The sequence below is a fragment of the Meleagris gallopavo genome, chromosome 1 (assembly GCF_000146605.3).
Source record: "Meleagris gallopavo isolate NT-WF06-2002-E0010 breed Aviagen turkey brand Nicholas breeding stock chromosome 1, Turkey_5.1, whole genome shotgun sequence".
NCBI lineage: Eukaryota > Metazoa > Chordata > Aves > Galliformes > Phasianidae > Meleagris > Meleagris gallopavo.
This window is the reverse complement of record NC_015011.2, coordinates 190,422,295-190,440,514: the sequence shown is the minus strand read 5'-3', so window position 1 is coordinate 190,440,514 and position 18,220 is coordinate 190,422,295. Positions and strand designations below refer to the sequence as shown.

At 56.7% G+C, this 18,220-nt stretch overlaps 1 protein-coding gene across 2 annotated transcripts; it reads left to right on the top strand.

Annotated features, from left to right (window-relative positions):
• The first annotated feature begins 3,213 nt into the window (after positions 1 to 3,213).
• Positions 3,214 to 18,193, top strand: CLPB (caseinolytic mitochondrial matrix peptidase chaperone subunit B). Of its 2 annotated transcripts, none has more exons than XM_010706317.3 (4): positions 3,214 to 3,361; positions 6,781 to 6,867; positions 13,719 to 13,822; positions 14,215 to 14,671. In XM_010706317.3, the coding sequence occupies exons 2-4, from the start codon at positions 6,839 to 6,841 to the stop codon at positions 14,412 to 14,414; spliced, it is 333 nt and encodes a 110-aa protein (XP_010704619.1). In that variant the 5' UTR covers positions 3,214 to 3,361; positions 6,781 to 6,838; the 3' UTR covers positions 14,415 to 14,671. The 2 variants fall into 2 exon arrangements, with proteins under 2 accessions (XP_010704619.1, XP_010704620.1); XM_010706318.3 differs by lacking the exon at positions 14,215 to 14,671 and adding an exon at positions 17,114 to 18,193 and having other exon boundaries at positions 3,224 to 3,361.
• The last annotated feature ends 27 nt before the right edge of the window (positions 18,194 to 18,220 follow it).

Here is an 18,220-nt window from a genome sequence, read left to right as displayed (position 1 = left end):
GCCTGCAGTGGTTGTGCGTGAGGCAGCGGGGGGCCGGAAAGAGCAGAGGTTGAGCAGCAGTGGAGCAGTGGTTGAGTAACGGTTGTCCGTGGGCCAGCAGTGCCCTCTGGTGGCCAAAAAGACCCATGATTGACCAATGGTTGGCCAGCAGTTCGTCAGTAGTTGAGCAATGGCTGCCCGTGAGGCAGCAGTGTGCCCTAGTGGCCAAAAAGAGCAATGGTTGACCAATGGGTGACCAGTAGTTGGTCAGTAGTTGAGCAATGGCTGCCCGTGAGGCAGCAGTGTGTCCCGGTGGCCAAAAAGATCAATAGTTGACCAACAGTTGACCAGTGGTTGGCCAATGGTTGCTCTTGAGGCAGCAGTGTCCCGTGGTGGCCAAAAAGACCCATGATTGACCAATGGTTGGCCAGCAGTTTGTCAGGAATTGACCAACAGCTGCCCGTGAGGCAGCAGATGTGCCCTGGTGGCCAAAAACAGCCATGGGTGAGCAGTGATTGAGCAACTGTTAATTAGATGGCTGCCCATGAGGCTGCAGTGTGTCCTGGTGGCCAAAAACACCAATGGTTGACCAATGGTTGGCCAGCAGTTCATCAGGAGTTGACCAATGGCTGTCCATGAAGCAGCAGTGTGTCCTGGTGGCCAAAAAGACCCATAGTTGACCAATGGTTGGCCAGCAGTTCATCACGAGTTGACCAATGGTTGCCCTTGAGGCAGTCGTGTGCCCTGGTGGCCAAAAACACCAATGGTTGACCAATGGTTGGCCAGCAGTTCATCAGGAGTTGACCAATGGCTGTCCATGAAGCAGGAGTGTGTCCTGGTGGCCAAAAAGACCCATAGTTGACCAATGGTTGGCCAGCAGTTCGTCAGGAGTTGACCAATGGCTGCCCTTGAGGCAGCAGTGTCCCGTGGTGGCCAAGAAGGCCAATGGTTGACCAATGGGTGAGCAGTGGTTGAGCAACAGTTAATTAGTAGTTGAGCAATGGCTGCCCATGAGCAGCAGTGCGCCCTGGTGGCCAAAAAGAGCAATGGTTGGCCAATGGGTGACCAGCAGTTCATCAGGAGTTGAGCAGCGGTTGCCCATGGGCCAGCAGTGTGCTCTGGTGACCACGAAGGCCAATGGTTGATCAGTTGTTGACCACAGGAAGGTGACTGTGAGCCAACAGTGTGCCTGGTTGCCATAAAGGCCAATAGTTGGCCGAGAGTGGGCCGGTGTTGAGCAGCAGTTGCCCATGGGCCAGCAGTGCGCCCTGGTGGCCAAAAAGAGCAATGGTTGGCCAATGGGTGACCAGTAATTGGTCAGTGGTTGGCCAAAAGTTGCCCATGAATCAGCAGAAAAGGCCGGTAGTTGACCAGAGGCTCATCACTGGTTGAGCAATGGTTGCCTATGAGGCAACAATGAGCCCTGGTGGCCGAGAAGAGCAACGTTTGACCAACAGAAGGCCAGTGATTGGTCAGTTGTTGCCCACGGGCCAGCAGTTCGTCCTGGTGACCAAAGAGACCAGAAGTTGACCAGCGTTTGACCAGCAGTTGACCAACAGTTGGCCAGTGGTTGCCCATGAGGCAGCAGCGTGTCCTGGTGGCCAAAAAGACCCATGGTTGACCAATGGTTCATCAGGAGTTAGCAATGGTTGCCCATGAGCCCTGGTGGCCAAAAAAGACCAGTAGTTGACCAACAGTTGACCAGTGGTTGGCCAGTGGTTGGCCATGGGCCAGCAGTGCATCCTGGTGGCCAAAAAGAGCGATGGTTGACCAGTGTTTGACCAGCAGCTCGTTAGAAGTTGACCAATGGTTGCCTATGAGGCTGCATTGTGTCCTAGCGACCAGAATGAGCAACGGGTGACCAACAGTTGACCAGTGGTTGGCCAATGGTTGCCCATGGGCCAGCAGTGTGCCCTGGTGGCCAAAAAGACCCATGATTGACCAATGGGTGACCAACAGTTCATCAGGAGTTGACCAATGGCTGCCCATGGGCCAGCAGTGTGTCCTGGTGGCCAAAAAGACCCATGATTGACCAATGGGTGATCAGCAGTTCATCAGGAGTTGACCAATGGCTGCCCATGAGGCTGCAGTGTGCCCTGGTGGCCAAGAAGAGCAATGGTTGGCCAGTGGTTGGCCAGTGGTTGTCCATGGGCCAGCAGTGTGCCCTGGTGGCCAAAAAGAGCGATGGTTGACCAGTGTTTGACCAGCAGTTCATCAGGAATTGACCAATGGCTGCCCATGGGCCAGCAGTGTGCCCTGGTGGCCAAGAAGAGCAATGGTTGACCAGTAGTTGGCCAATGGTTGGCCAGTGGTTGGCCAGTGGCTGCCCATGGGCCAGCAGTGTGCCCTGGTGGCCAAAAAGAGCGATGGTTGGTCAATGGGTGACCAGCAGTTCATCAGGAGTTGAGCAAAGGTTGTCCATGGGCCAGCAGTGTGCCCTGGTGGCCAAAAAGACCCATGATTGACCAACGGGTGACCAGCAGTTCATCAGGAATTGACCAATGGCTGCCCATGGGCCAGCAGTGTGCCCTGGTGGCCAAAAAGACCCATGATTGACCAATGGGTGACCAGCAGTTCATCAGGAGTTGAGCAATGGCTGCCCATGGGCCAGCAGTGTGCCCTGGTGGCCAAAAAGTCCAATGGTCCCCTGGGGGCATGGCCCAGAGCGTGGGCAGCAGGGTGAGAGTGGTTCTCCTCTCCTCCCCTCTGCTCTGCCCTGGTGAAACCAAAGGTGGAGCAGCGCGCCCAGCGCTGAGCTCCCCAGCTCTGAGCCATGGAGATCCCGCTGGAAGCTGTGCCGAGGCGGGTGCAGGATGAGCTGCACGTGACAACCGGCGTGGCACAAGAGCTGCCGCCCCGTCCCGGAGCAACAGAGGAAAAGAAACACCGAGGTTTGCAGCTTGGAAACCCGCAGCCGACGCGCAGCGAGCTGCTGGGGAGATCCGTCCCTTGTGGGGACGAGGGCCGGGATGCTGTCCTTCCCCTTGCAGCCAGGAGATGTCCCGCTCAGCCTCCTGCCGCCGTCGGGAGCCTCTGCCTGAAGGCTGATTGCTGCCTGCTGCCAGCTTGGTTTCCGCAGCTGTTGGCCCAGATGCTCCCTCGCTGCGGCGCCTGGGCGCGATGCTTCCCCTCGCCTCCAGCCAGCCCCGTCCCGTGCTTCCGAGCCCTGCGCTTGTTGACCGTCCATCCCGGATTTCTCCCAGCCCGGTGCCAACAGCAGGGCTGCCCGAAGTCAACCGGCAAACAGAATTGGAGCAGTGGATCCTTCCCGACCTGCGTCGTTTGACGCTCTGAGCGTCTCCTAACTCATTTTCTCTCTTTTGCTTACAGAAGATGCTCTGCTGGAAGCCGCCAGGATCAACAACGTTTCGGAAGTCAACAGGTGAGCAGATTCCTAGAGATGAAAGGACACAGGGAGCTTTTTGGTGGCCTGGAAGCTTGCGTGGGATGGGAGCGGACGCTCGTCTCCGCTGTGCCCCCCGCGCCTGGGGGCTCTGTGGCAGGAGGAGACCCCCGGGGCCGCAGCTGCTCCTCGCAGCCGGGGGAGGCTCAAAGGAAGCAGCCCAGGGCTGAGCTCTGGCCTGGATCAAGGGCCAAAAGGAGGATATTGGCGTGCAGCTAATTGGCACATGGGTTCTGCTGCTCCTAATTGCAGGAAGCTGCTGCTTAGTGATGTCTGGCTGATTGGTGAGCCTGCCCAGGCAGAGCAGCAGCAGGGATGCTCCGTGCTCCCCACGCTCAGGGCAGGGCTGCTGTGCGTGCGTTCCAGCTGAGAAGCAGCTGCCAGGACCTGTTTCCCATGCTGTACAAACTGGGGAGCAGCTGCCAGGACCTCAGTTTTCCATGCTGCACAAACTGGGGAGCAGCTGCCAAGACCTCAGTTTTCCATGCTGTACAGGACCTGGTTTTTCCGTGCTGCACAAATGGAAGCCGCCCTTTTCAGTTCAGCTGCCTGCTTGTCCTCACCCCAACCCTCTACACGTTAAAAGCAGCGTAACCACGAACTGTTGGTCACCTCCCGGGACAAACCAGTCCAGGGCTGCATTTCTGGAAGTCCCTTTTCTGTGTGCGAGCTGCCCAATATGGTTAAGGTTTGCCCCAGATGCGTGCGAGCTCAGCTTTCCCGTTTGGATGGCTGAGAGGTGGTGAGGGGCCGGCAGAGCTCCAAGCGGAGCCGTGCGGGCTGAGGTCGGTGGGAGATGAGCACAACCAGCGCTGCTTCCGAACAGCTCTGCTGTCCTCTCTTGGTCTGGTTTCCCTTCAGAAACTCCCATTTCCAACAGCTGCCCTCGTTGCGGTGATGCTTGTCCTGTCTCAGCACCCGGGGACAGAACCCATCTCAAGGAGGAACGGCCGCGGGACGCATCTGCGGGCACAGCTCTGCCCTCAGCGGGGCTGCAGCGCTTCCACGCTGCTCCCTTGGGGGCTTCCCTTCCCTCCCCACTCTGCAGAGCTGCTCCCCCAGCCCCGCGCTCCGACATATGGAGCAGAAGGGGCTGCGGGGAGCGGCGTCAGCAGCCAGCACCAACAGAAGCTTTTGTTGTCAGCCGGAGTTCAAGTTTCCAGCTTCCTCTTCCTCCACCTGGCAGGAGGGCGGGCGCTGAGCACAAACTCAAACATGCCCTCTGGGCTCGGTGTCAGCTCGCAGCCGCTCACCCAGAACCCCGACCGAGGGCTGAATAGAGGCACATCTGTGCCGGGGCCGCAGCACGCAGCCCCACGGGCCTCCTTTCTCTGCGGGTTGGATCAAAGCACCGCAGCTCTATGGGTGGAGGAGCTCACAAAACTCTCTCCCGAAGCTCCGGCAGCAAATTCCAGTGCAGCCAACAAGGCCGTGGTGCTTAAACGTGGTGTGTGCCGCGGCTCACGGCGATGCGCTCGCTGCTGTTTTTCTGGCTCAGATTGGGAAATCCCGTTCTGAGCTGAAATCCGAGACGCTCTGAAGGATGGAGTTTCCGTGTTTAAACCCGACTTGCGTCGGCCTGGCCCCTCTCCAGGCTGCGTGCTGCAGCAGATCCCTCATCCTGCGGGCAGCTCGCTGTGCACCAAAGCGACGCGCGGTTCTCCGGCGCTGCTGTGCGCTGCTCACCCAGCGTCTCCCAACGCCGTGCGGCGCCAGGATCGCAAAGCAGGCCGTGCTCTCAGCCGGGATGCAGCGCGGCTCCTGCAGCCGAAAGCGATGCTGGTAGAGCTGCAAGAAAAACGGCCTGCCTGCTAAGTAAGAAGCGAGCATCCTGGGTGGTGTTTGGTTAAAACGTGGGCAAACATCCCAAGCAAACATCGATCGCGCGGCTCGATTCAATTAGCAGGCATCTCCTGCTGCTAAAGACGTTTGGCTGTCTCGGGTCTGAGCGGCGGTCGTCGCTTTATCGATTGTCCTATCGTTAAATCGGGGGGGGGGTGGGGGTAGGAGCTCACGGACCCCCAGCGTGGAATGCAGCGCGTGGAAGATGTGTTACGTGATGCAGGGAGAGCGGGAACGCGGCTCCAAAGTGAAATGTCAGTGGTGCGGGTGTGCTGGTCCACCGTGCCCAGCTTTCTGAACGGGACACCGCCCGATTAATTAATTTATTCTGCTCTCACAGCTGCGCAGTCAGACCCGCTCGGGATCTCATTTCGGTTTGAGGATGGGGGTCATTGAGCCTCCAGTGCACACTGTGCAGGGAAAAAGCCCTTTGGTGAGCACAGGAGCCTTTCCCAGAGGCTTTGGAGCACAGGAAGGCGCGATGTGTCCCGATGGCCACCAGGAATTCCTCCTCCATCCCTCCTCCGTGCTGCTCCAGGGGGGCTGCTCCTGCCCGAGGGCACGCAGATGGGCTGCAGCGTGCGTTGGACGGGGCCGTGGGATGGCTGTGACCCACAGGGCTGTGGGTGCACGCACTGATGGCTCAGAGATAGCAATCTGCCGCCAGCTGTGCGTCCTATCCCGTCCCAGGGTCAGGAGCTCCTGCTTGGTTTCTCCTTTCCTGCTGTCCGAGTTTCTCCTTTCCTGCTGTCTGAGTTCTGCTGCGCGCTGCAGGCATGCAGGCTTTTGTTTCCTCAATTAAGGGGCTGGAGGAGGAAGCAGAAGGATGTTATCCCAGCTGGCCCCTCGTGGTATCACACCTTTATGGAGCCTCCGTGCTCGGCTGCCAGAGAGCTCTTGGTCATTAAGATTTTAATTTGTTACATGAGCATGAATCTTTCGTCGTGGCCTTCAGAGCCACGCTCAGCAGCTGCGGAGTAAGGCTCCCCATCACCGTTTTGTTCCTTTATTCCGTGCTGCAGGATTCCTCCTTCCCTCCTTGGGCTCAGGGTCCTCAGTCCTGCTTGAAAATAACTTCAGGGTTGCGGGAACGTATTTGGGGTGGTGGGAGTTGTGAGCAGAGGAAGGTTTGCCTAGAGTGCGCTCTGCTCCTCGGGGAGCTCCAGAAAGCGCCTGCACGGGGGGCTGGGTGCTGTGCTCTGGGGCTCAGTGGGGTGCAGAAGGACCCAGAGGGGTCCCCAGCCTCAGCCAAGCTGTTATCCTGTGATTTGGTGCCTCTGGGTTTTTGGTTTTTGTCTCATCTCTTGTCTCTATGGGCACGAAAATTGCGAAACGCATCCTAACGGCGCGGGCTTTGGAGACCTGAGCTCCTTCTGAAACCCACCTGGTTGCACCTGAAGGTTCAAAGCTGTCATCAGATTGTGGGTTAATAGGCTGCGCTGGAGCAGGTGCCTGCCAAGTGTTGTGTCGCTTCGTTAGCTCCTGTCTGTGTGTCTTCGTTAGCTCGGGGTGCTTTCCCCACGTCCTCCTCCTGATCCTGTCTCCCTTCTGTCCAGGTTGCTGCAGGAAGGCACGGATGTGAACGCGAGGCACCGGCTGGGCTGGACGGCTCTGATGGTGGCAGCCATCAGCAGGAATTCCAGGTATGTTTGTCTCAGCATCTACCATCGTGGCTTGGAAAGGAGCTCCAGAGGGAAGGGAAGGACCCGGGGGTCCTGGTGGCCAGCAGGGTGACCGTGAACCAGCAATGTGTCCTGGTGGCCAAGAAGGCCAACGGTGTCCTGGGTGGCCATTGGTTGACCAGTGGTTGGCCACAGGTTGACCATGAGGCAGCAGTGTGTCCTGGTGGCCAAGAAGGTGAATAAAGTCCTGCTTGGCCAATGGTTGGCCAGCAGTTGAGCACAGGCTGATTGTGAGCCAGCAGTGTGTCCTGGTGGCCAAGTAGGCCAACGGTGTCCTGGTTGGCCAACAGTTGGCCACAGGCTGACCATCATCCAGCTGCGTGTCCTGGTGGCCAAGTAGGCCAGTGGCGTCCTGCTTGGCCAGTGGTTGGCCAACGGTTGAGCACAGGCTGATTGTGAGCCAGCAGTGTGTCCTGGTGGCCAAGAAGGCCAACGGTGTCCTGGGTGGCCATTGGTTGACCAGTGGTTGGCCACAGGCTGACCATCATCCAGCTGCGTGTCCTGGTGGCCAAGTAGGCCAGTGGCGTCCTGGTTGGCCAATGGTAGGCCAACAGTTGAGCACAGGCTGATTGTGAGCCAGCAGTGTGTCCTGGTGGCCAAGAAGGCCAACGGTGTCCTGGGTGGTCATTGGTTGACCAGTGGTTGGCCACAGGCTGACCATCATCCAGCTGTGTGTCCTGGTGGCCAAGTAGGCCAGTGGCGTCCTGGTTGGCCAATGGTTGGCCAACAGTTGAGCACAGGCTGATTGTGAGCCAGTGGTGGTGGCCACGAAGGCCGGTGGAACCGTGGGGTGCGTGGCACAGAGCATGGCCAGCAGGGCAGGGAGGTTCTCTTCCCTTCTTCTCTGCCCTGAGGGGCCACACCTGGAGCCCTGCGCCCATGCTGAGCTCCCCAGCTCCAGACAGACAGACAGACAGACAGACGGGGAGCTGCCGGGGAAGGAACGTTGCAGGGATGCAATATGTGAGATACCCAAAACCCACCTGGATGCTTTCCAGCGCCACCTGCTCTAGGGAACCCTCTTTAGGGGGGGGTTGGATTGGGAGATCTCCAGAGGTCCCTTCCGACCCCTGCGGCTCTGTTGCTGTGACCCAGCGGCTCTGCAGCACTGGGATGATGTGGGAGCCACCAATGGCTCCCGCGGGAGCTGCTGCCCCCCAGTCTGGGGCCGTGCTGGGCCTTTCATGCTCGACCTTTATGAAGCAAAAAGGCTGAATGCTGTGCCCTCCCTCCTCAGTTCCCATGATGATCGCCGTGGCTTCTTGTAACCTTTTAAAGGCACTCTTAAATATATTCAGTCTACAACTAAATTCAATTAGGGATTTTTTTTTTTTTTTTTATATTATTATTATTATCATTTAAGGGGGAAAAAAAAAAAAGAAGAGAAAGAGGGAGAGAAAGAGAAATCCAATTTCAGCAAACGTGGGCCAGACGTGGGAGAATGAGCTTTGATGTTACAACCTCTCGGGGACGCTTTACTTAGTCACAAGTTCATAAGCAAAAAAGCTTAATTACTTGTGAAAACACAGGATTAAAGCAGAGCACAAAGGCTGAATATCCGCTCTCGGGCGACGCGATTCCAATCCGTGTGCCGAGTTCGTGTGTGGTGCAAACTTTGATGTGTGCTATGACAAGCTGAAAGCCGTGACCTCCTCGGGGAGCTGCTGGGGATGGGGATGGAGGAGGGGGGTTGTGGTTGTTTGTTTAACTTTGATGTCCGAGCAGCAGCGGGCCCCGTTGTTTGCCCGGGTCCGCAGCGGAGCCTCCCACCTTTAGCAGGGCACAATGGTCAGCAGCGGAGTGTGACGGCTGTTGACCATTCCAAGTGAGCAACGGAGCAGAACGGGGCTTCCCATCTTGCAAAGGCTGAGAAGGATGGGTGAGAAAGGCCGTGCACTGCACGCTGGTTACCGAAAAAGAGGGACTGAAACGGGGTGGAAAGGCTCACGGAGGCAGCTGGGCCGTTGGGTGCCCAAGCTGGTGGCTCTGATGGGATGCGTTGGGTGAAGGGTGATGGTCTTGGGCTGCCTGCAAGGTGTAGGTAACGATATAAATGTGAAAACTTCTTTTTTTGAGGTGTAGTTCTTAAGGAAACGTTACCCAGAGGGCAGCAGAAACGTGAAATGGGTGGGATATTGGGCCCTGGCTTTGTGAAACTGATGCATCCACCTCTGGTTCGGTGGGCACGATTCCGTGTCCACGTCTGCTTCAATGGATGCGATTCACTGCAGGCGCTCGAGAGATTCTTAATGGAGCTGTGCTCACAGCTGCAAGTACTGCCAGACAGCCACGGGTGGCCGGGGTCACCTCTGTGGTAGGAGAGGTCCTGGCAAAACCTGCTGAAGAGACTTCATTTCTATTGGGGTTGGCCACGCGCTCGTTGCTCTTGGCGTTGGCCACCCAGTCGTATCTCTTGAAGATGACCGTCCGCTCCTTTCTCCTGGAGCTGGCCGTGCACTCATTGCTCTTAGAGCTGACCACGCACTCGTTTCTCTTAAAGCTGGCCATCCACTCATTTCTCGTGGAGCTGACCATCCAATTTTGTCTCTTCAAGTTGGCCATCCACTCGTTTCTCTTGGAGCTGACCACCCAATTGCATCTCTCGAAGCTGACCGTGCGCTCTTGGAGCTGACCATCCAATCATTGCTCTCGGAGCTGACCACCCAATTATTTCTCTTGGAGCTGACCACCCAATGACTTCTCTTGGAATTGACCACCCAATTATTTCTCTTGGAGCTGACCACCCAATGACTTCTCTTGGAGCTGACCACCCAATTATTTCTCTTGGAGCTGACCATCCAATCATTGCTCTCGGAATTGACCACCCAATTATTTCTCTTGGAGCTGACCACCCAATGACTTCTCTCGGAGCTGACCACCCAATTATTTCTCTTGGAGCTGACCACCCAATGACTTCTCTTGGAATTGACCACCCACTCATTTCTCTTGGAGCTGCACCCTCCGTTTGGAAATCCTCGGGTCACATTAACGAACTCAACCAGGAATGGAGTCGCGAAGATACCAAAAAATGGATCCATTTTTGGTGATTCTATTCTCCAACCCCTTCATCAAACCGTAAAGCAGGGCGATGGAACCGAAGGCTGCCCTTCCCAAAGTCATCTTGCAGAGCAGGGTGACGTTTCCAAGTCCCTGCTGCGCTGCTGCTGATCTCCACGCCCTGTCCTTCAGCTTCGTATCTCTCAGCCCTCTCTCTCCCTATTAGACATCTACATCCATATGTTTAACTCAATTTCAGCACGGCACGTTGACGATGGCTGCCAGCTGCCAGCAGCTATGAGATGCCATCCCTGGTGCCAGCAGGATGGCTGGCCTCCGTTTCCTTTTCCAACGAAGCATTTTCTTCTCTTGGAAGCAGCCTGCAGAGTGGTCCTGGCGCGCTGCCCCCGGGGGTTGGTTTTGCAGGGGCACCGGGTGCCCCGCAGAGGTTTTTCCTGCTGTTCTGTCCCTTACAGAGTGCCTTTCGAGACCTGTTGCAAAGCAGTTCCCTAATCCTCCCGGAAAGACACCTCTGTGAGAAGGGAGGATCGATGGTCTGTGCAGAAGCGCTGCTGGGGGCTCCTTCCCCTGCTGCCGTCGCGCCTTTAACTTAATTGCAGTAATTAAGCTCGGGTGCGGCGCTTGCTGAGAGCGCAGCAGGGTTTGCGCCGTGGTTAAAGCAGGCAGCAGAGCTCTCAGAAAGGAAAACCCCAAGTGGTTTCCGCGGGGCTGCGTTTCTGGGAGTGGGGATGGGACGGGATGGGGTTGGAGGCGGAGGCGAGACGCTCGGCCCTCTCCTTCCCAGCTCCCACCTCACCTCGGGCACCGGCCAGCCCTTCCTTTTGAGCAGGGATCCGAGGGTGGCCTCCTCAGAAGCTCAGCCCCAGCTCCTCCTGCCCCACCGCTGCAGGGAGCCGTGCTGCAGGGATGGTTTATACGGGCAATAAGAGCGCGGCGTTGCGTGGGTGCGTGCTGAGACTCCCAGCAAAGGGCCGCCCCTCTGCAGCCGCTTTCTGTCCGTGGGCAGCGACATGATGGACGGGCGCCGTCTCCTCACCTATATTAGGTACATACATCTGTTCTGGATGGGGTTTTTTTTGCGTTTTGTTTTGTTTTTTTTTTCCGCTCCTTTCACTCCAGGCGACGAATCCCGAGCTGCCCGCGGCAGAGCTGTGTGATCTCCGCGTGCCTCTGGCACTGCACGTGGCCTGCGGCGTCGGTCACAGCTCTGAGGAGCCACGCGTGGTCTGCAGCCCCCAGGACGGGCTGCTGGTGCTCCGCACTCTGCAGGTCTCCTTACGAGGGTCCGCAGGGAGCTGAGTGCCCTCAGCCCTTCCTGCCTAAGCCTGCGTGCTGCGCAGCTGCTCCCCGACTCCTGCAGTGAGACGTGTGGCCTCACAGCCCCGCTGTTGGCAGGCTGAGTGTCTGTAGCCCAGCTGCGCTGCCAGAGGCAGGGTGCTGCTGCTGCCGCAGCCAGAGCTGAAATCACCGCTCTCCCTTCTTTTTCTGCGCCGGAGCTCAGGCTGCTCCTGCACCTCCTGCACGCAGACAGCAGCCCTCCGCCCCCGCTGAGCCTTACAGAGTTAAGATATAACCACACCGGGGGGCTTTGTGTCTGGGCAGGACCTGTGGCTGTGCCCCGGCTCGGGGCAGCATTGTGCTGATAACTCACGGTCATGGCGATCACCGGACTTCGTGCTTCACCAACCCCAGCTGCCCAGCGCAGCCAGGCCACGTCCGACCATCTCACCATCGATTTCTCCCCCCCCTCACCCCCGCATCGGGTGCATGTATGTATTTCATCCTTAACAATCTGTTGGTCCACCCACCAAGGGCAGAAAAGCTCTTTCCCCCCATCGATCGAAGCGCACGGAGAACTTCGGCGCGGCGCTGCCCTCTGAGTCATCCCCGGGGTCAGCAGGGATTTGTATTCATCAGCTGCCCCTCACCTAAGGGAAACGTGCTCGTTAAGGCTCATCTCGTTGGGGCTGAGCACGCAGGTGAGCTGTGGAGCAGCCTGGGCCGTCGTGCCCGCACCTCGAGGCGGCCGACGCAAGGGGCTGAGCCCCGACAGGAGGAGGAAAACGGGCCCTGGTGGCCATGTGAAGTGCACCCCTTTATTCATAACACACAGCTGAGCTGCTTCAGATGGGAAGATGCCTCCTGCAGCACCGGGACCAGAGCTTCCTACAGCTCCTATCTCCTGTCGCCCCGGAGCTGGGTCACAGCCTGGGAAAAGAGCTGCCGTCGGGCACCGGGCTTTTGGAGCTCCACATGTGGCCTGTGAGAGGTCGTGTATCAGGGCTTGGTAAACTCCCAGCTGTCTGAAGTTTAGGGAAATGTTTCTTATCCCTGCTTTGTAGAGCTTTGAGCAACATCAGAACCTGCGCCGTGATGACCGACAGGTTGGATACGAGGAGAAATTCCTGATTCCTGGGGATTCTGGCACTGAGGGATGTGGTTTCGTGCTCGGAGTGGGTTTGGGGGTCTTGGAGGCTGGAGCTCCATGTGGACGAGCTCCGCGTGGGTCTAAATGAGGTCTGTGGGGATACGGAAGAGCTCTGTGTGGGTATAAGCGGTCTCTACGATCGTGGTGAGGGGCTGGGGGGTCTCCTGGCTTCCAGCACGGTGCTCTGCACACTGGAACACCCTCTGTACGTGACAAAGTGGTACCAGCAAGGAGTTTGCCTCTATTGCACCGTATTCAAAGAACCAAATAACCACCTTTCGATCCCGCTAATGCATTTATGGGGTGAATGGGAAGGAAGCTTACGTTAAATCCTAAATGCGAGCTGACAAGGGGCAGCCCGCAGGTACGTGTCGGCACGGCACGGCGCGGAGCTGTCAGCCCCAGAGCCGCGTCAGGGCTGATGAATGGCAGCCAACGCCTTGCTGTCGAGTTGTCGGGGGAGGCTGGAAGCCAGGAAAAGAGATGAAAGATGAACTGGCTTCAAGCCGCTTGCAGGGTTGGTGAGAAATGGAATTCGGGGTGCAGAAGCAGGCGGAGGGTGTCCACACCAACCTCCCACGCGTGCCTCGTGCTGATCTCTCGCGGAACGGTTTGAGTCGGACCTCTGAAGGCTTTCTGGTCCCATTCCCTGCTGGGAACGGGGGCACCCACGGCCCCATCGCTGCTCACTGCCCCACCGTGCGCTGATGTCAGAGACACGTCGCCATGCGCACAGGCTGGAGGTGCTCAAGTGAAATCCCTGCCAGAAGGGGTGGCAGCTGCTGAGCTGGGCTGCAGGAGATGGGGCTGCCTGCAGCGGTGATCCTGGGGGCAGAGGGTTTGACTGAACTTCGGGCAGCGCTCGGGTGCTTTCCTTCCAGAACCCTTGTAATTACTGCCATTGGAATCTGTTTCTGAAGTGCTGAGCTGGGTGCTTCCTCCTTGGAGGGCAGAAATAGGCAAGAAAGAGGCTGAGCTGCGTCAGACCCAAGAGGTGCCTCTTTTGGGGTGGCTTCCATGGGCTGCCGTGACTCAGAGGTGCAGCACAGAAACCCTGAGTGTGAGTGAGTCCTTCCTGCATCCTCCTCTCCCAGCCACAGAATCAAAGAATCACAGAACGGCCTGGGTTGCAAAGGAGCACAGTGCTCACCCAGCTCCAACCCCCTGCTGTGTGCAGGTCGCCAACCAGCAGCCCAGGCTGCCCAGAGCCACATCCAGCCTGGCCTTGGATGCATCCAGAGATGGGGCATCCACAAGGATCCCTGTGCCAGAACCTTCCCTTCCCCGCTGTTTGCTTTCTGAGCTCTCTCTCCAACTGACCGCTCACGTTTTACCTCTGCCTGACTTGTGCTCTGGTTCCTGGCAGCGTGCTGAAGGTCCTGCTGGCGGCCAATGCAGATCCAAACCTTGGGGACGACTTCAGCAGCGTCTATGAGACCGCCAAGGAGAAAGGCCTCCATTCTTTGGAAGGTAACGCTGTTCACATACTGCTCCACAGATCCCAAAGGTCTCTTTTCTGGCTTTGAAATGGAAGCTGCTGCGTTGCCTTGCAGAAACAGCCTTCATTTTTTGTTTCTGTTTAACCTCAGCTTCCATTTAGGTGCGGGCAGACGGGTGGTACGAGGGTGGGTGCCGATGAGAGGAAACAAACAACACGGAGCTGCAGTTCTGCAGTGCCAGAGAGAGTTTTTCTCTTGGCCAGAGCGCGGATGGGAGCCCCGTCCCGTTGACCGTCACGGGGGAGGGCAGTGCAGGTCTTAGAACTGGATCCCAAGGAAGGAGGATTGTCCAGGTGTAGGTGAGGCCGCGTGGCACAGAGCTGGCTGCTCCTTCTCGTTAGCTTTTCCTGGCTTGTGTTTCAGATCCCAGCCCCACCTCCACGTTATCCCCGTCGTTATCCCACCAGCTCGCCTTGCTGCTCTCCGTCCCAACCACACACGAGCTGAGCCACGTCCTTGGCAACACAGAAACCCCCAGGTCCTGGAGGGGCTGTGGGAAAGAAGGGACGGACTCTTCAGCCTGCTCTGCTGTGATGGGACGGGGAGAAATGGTTCCAAACTGAGTGAGGGCTGATTTAGGCTGGAAATATGGAGAAAGTTCTGATCAGGGCGGTGATCTCTGCTCCCATCCCTCAGCACGGCCCGTAGAGCTGCTGCGTGGTGCTGGAGGTGGGGACGCCCGTAGATCAGAGCAAGGAATGCAAAATGCATGAAACAACATTAAAAAATGAGCAATGGAATGCCAATACATAATGCATGCGCGGAGACTTTATTTAAGGCAAAGTGCATCAACCAATAAAGTTAATTGTTTTTGTCTGCATTCATCCCTCCCTAATGTTATATAGTTTTGGGGTGCAGAGAAGATAAGGCCGCGCTGTGAGAAGTTGCATTAATTCTTTGCTTGACATGTTTTATTAAAAAGAATAAATTCAGTTGCATTTTAAAAAAGAGAGGGGGAGAGAGAGAGAGAAAGAGAGAAACTGCCTTTGTGGGCTTGGTTTTTTTTTTTCCCCCCTTTTTATGTATTTATTTATTTTTGTTACCCATTTACATATTTCGCGTATCGATATTTTTTCATAAAAACATCCAAATCGAGAGGGGTGCCGCTCCAAATATATTACAGACATTTATATGGATGGCAGGAAGGGGAGACGGAGGGCTGAAAATTTCCAGGCACCCGGTGATGGATGGCAGAGCAGGCTTCCCCTGACGCTTTATTGAGTTTCCGATGATTATCTCTCTCGGAGACATTTTTTACAGATGACGGCCGAGCTGTCACAACGGACCATGGGGGAAAAAAAACCCAACAATAATAACACTTTAATCTCTTTACTGCACTGCTCCCTAGTATCTCAGATTCATCTTCCCTGACGCACGCAGTTCATTATCCTGCTCCTCCCTGGGTAGGAAATGACGACAAATAAATAAGTAGACGTACTCGGCCAGTTCTCTCGGAGCGAAGACGCGGGGAAGGGAAGGAGCCGGGGTGTTAATTGATCTTCTGGAGGTACTGCGGTTGATTAGCTGCGAGATGCTGGGCTGGAGCAGCATCAGGTATGCACTGCAGCCTTCTCTGGGCTCAGCTTCTCAGATCTGCTCTGGGGGGAGCGTGGAGGCTGCAGTGCAGAGCACCGCAGTCTGCACCCGCTGGCCTTCCCGAAGCTCCGTCTTCCAAGAGATGCAGTCCCTGACTTTTTATCAGCAGCTGGCATTGCCATTCCCTGCAACCACGGAGTCACTGAGGTTGGAAAAGACCTCTAAGATCGTCAAGTCCAACCGCCAACCGTCCGTACCGCAGAACCAAAGAGTCATTAAGGTTGGAAACGACCTCTAAGATCATCAAGTCGAGAAAAGATCTCTAGGATTGTCAAGTCCAATGGCCAACCCATCCCCACCTCGTCCACCCCTAGAGTCAAAGACTCATTAAGGTTGGAAGCGACTTCTAAGATCATCAGGTCCAATCGCCAAGTCCTCCTCACCACGTCTGCTCGTGGAATCACCAAGGTCGGAGAAGACCTCTAAGGTCATCTAGTCTGACCACCAACCATCCCCCCATAGAATCAAAGCGTCATTCAGGCTGGCAGTGACCTCTAAGAGCACCAAGTCCAGCTGCCAACTGATCCTCACCACGTCTGCTCGCAGAGTCGCTCAGGTTGGAAGCGGCCTCTAAGATTGTCAAGTCCGATGGCCAACCCATCCCCACTGCGTCTGCTTGTAGAATTAAGAGTCGTTAAGCTTGGAAACGACCTCTAAGATCATCAGGTCCTACAGTCGGCCAGTCCCCATCGTGTCCACTCGTCGAATGAAAGTCACTAAGGTTGGGAAAGACCTCTAATTTTGTCAAGTCCAGCCACCAACCCGTCCCCAGCACGTCCGTTCATAGCGTCCCTAAGGTTGAAAATGACATCTAAGAATGTCAACTCCAGACAAGATCTCAAAGATCATCGAATCCAACGGCCAACCCATCCCCACTGTGTTTGCTTGTAGAATCAGAGAGTCATTAAGCTTGGAAACGACCTCTTAAGATTGTCAGTTCCAATGGCCAACCCATCCCTGCAGTGCCCACTCGTAGAACCAAAGAGTCGCTAAAGTTGGAAACAACCTCTAAAATCATCAAGTCCAACTGCCAACCCGTCCCCTCCGTGCCCACTCATGGAGTCACTAAGCTTGGAAATGACCTCTTAACACTGTCACTGTCAGTCCCTGCAGGCAGATGCTGTTGTTGCTGTTGATTTTTGGTGGTTGCAGAACGGCTAACATCTCAGCAAGTTTTCTAGCCTGCCCCGTAGACCTGATGCAGAGCATCCCCGTCCCTGCGCAGCACCCAGCCCCGCGTGGTGACGTGCAGCCTGACTTCCCCAGATTAGGGATTTAGCCCCAGAAAGGCCAAGCAGGCTGGACGTGGAGGGAGCTGCACACAGGTATCGGTGCACATTGGCATTCAGCAGCACGCGGGGCTCAAGGGAAGGAAACAAATCTGATTAATCAGCTTCAGAAAGCACCGGTTTCTGTTCGGAGCAGCCTTGCAGTTTCTCGGTCTGATTTCACAAAACCTGCCAGGGCTCGGGGTAATTGCATTTGCTTAGGGACTTCCAGGCTTTCCATCCAGCTGTAAAATGCGTTACTGTGAATTATTCCCATTCTGGCAGCACGCAGAGCCCACGGGACGGCAACCGCGGGCCCCAGAGAATGGGGGACAGCCCGGAGACGGAAGGTCGTGCCCCTCAGCTCTCAAACCCAGGTCTTTTTTTCTTCCTTGCAGTCCTTGTGACCCGGGAGGACGAGTTCAACAACCGCCTGAACGTCCGCGCCAGCTTCCGTGGCTGCACAGCCCTGCACTACGCCGTGCTGGCCGACGACTACCTGAGCGTCAGGATGCTGCTGGAGGCAGGTGGGTGGCACGGCTCGTGGCTCTGACCCACACATCCGGGGGGCTCAGTGAGAGGCACGCCGTCCCATCTGGAGGACGAGCTGCGATTCGCTGCTTGCTCTCACCTCTCGGTCTCCGTTCCGTGCCGCCTCCGGCTGTTCTCACGGGTGGCGGCGTCATCGCAGAACGCTTTGAGCTGGAAGTCTGAGCTCCTGCTTCTCCAACATAAACATTCCTTAATTCGGTTTATACGTAGCCCACTCCTTCAGCAGAGGGGAAGGAGATGCTTAGCTAACAGAACGGAGATGTGCTGCCATGCCAACGGGTTCCGTATTTACCCTCCCGCCACTCCTTTACCACCACGACGCCCTTCTCCATCACAGCGCTGTGCACAAGCAGAGTTGGGCAGCGCTGCCCAACCCGGTGCCATCACCACGGTAGAGAGGGCTGCTCTGGTTATGCAGGGCTGCCTCGCCGCCCGGGCTGCGTGCTGGAGCTGCTGTCACCTCTCTGAATGGCCACGTGCAGAGGGAGCCCCGTTTGTGGCACTGCCTGACCTCAGAGCTGCAGAAAAAGACGCCCGGCAAACTGCGTGCCATGTAGGGCTGCGTTTGTGTGAGCGCCAAAGGGATGGTGTGCAAAAACAGCTGTTCTTAGGGTGGCAGTTTTTGATCCTCTGTCGCGATGGGACGTGGGGAAATGGTTTCAAACTAGAAGAGGAGAGATTGGGAGTGGAGCTGGACCACGTGGCCTTCCGTGATCCCTTCCAGCTCAAACCGTTCTGTGGTTCTGCGATGGTTTTCTCGCTCGATCCAACACGTGTCCCTCTTCCCTGGGGCCCCTCCAGCCCAACCCGCGATTCCATCCAGTGGATCCTCCCAGCTGGCAGCGCTGCTCCAACCCTTTCCTCCCCTTTTGGGGCGTCCCACAGCTCCTCAATGGGGTACCTCCCCCCCTCCTCCCGAGCGGGACGTTTCCTGTCTGCTGACACAGAGCAGC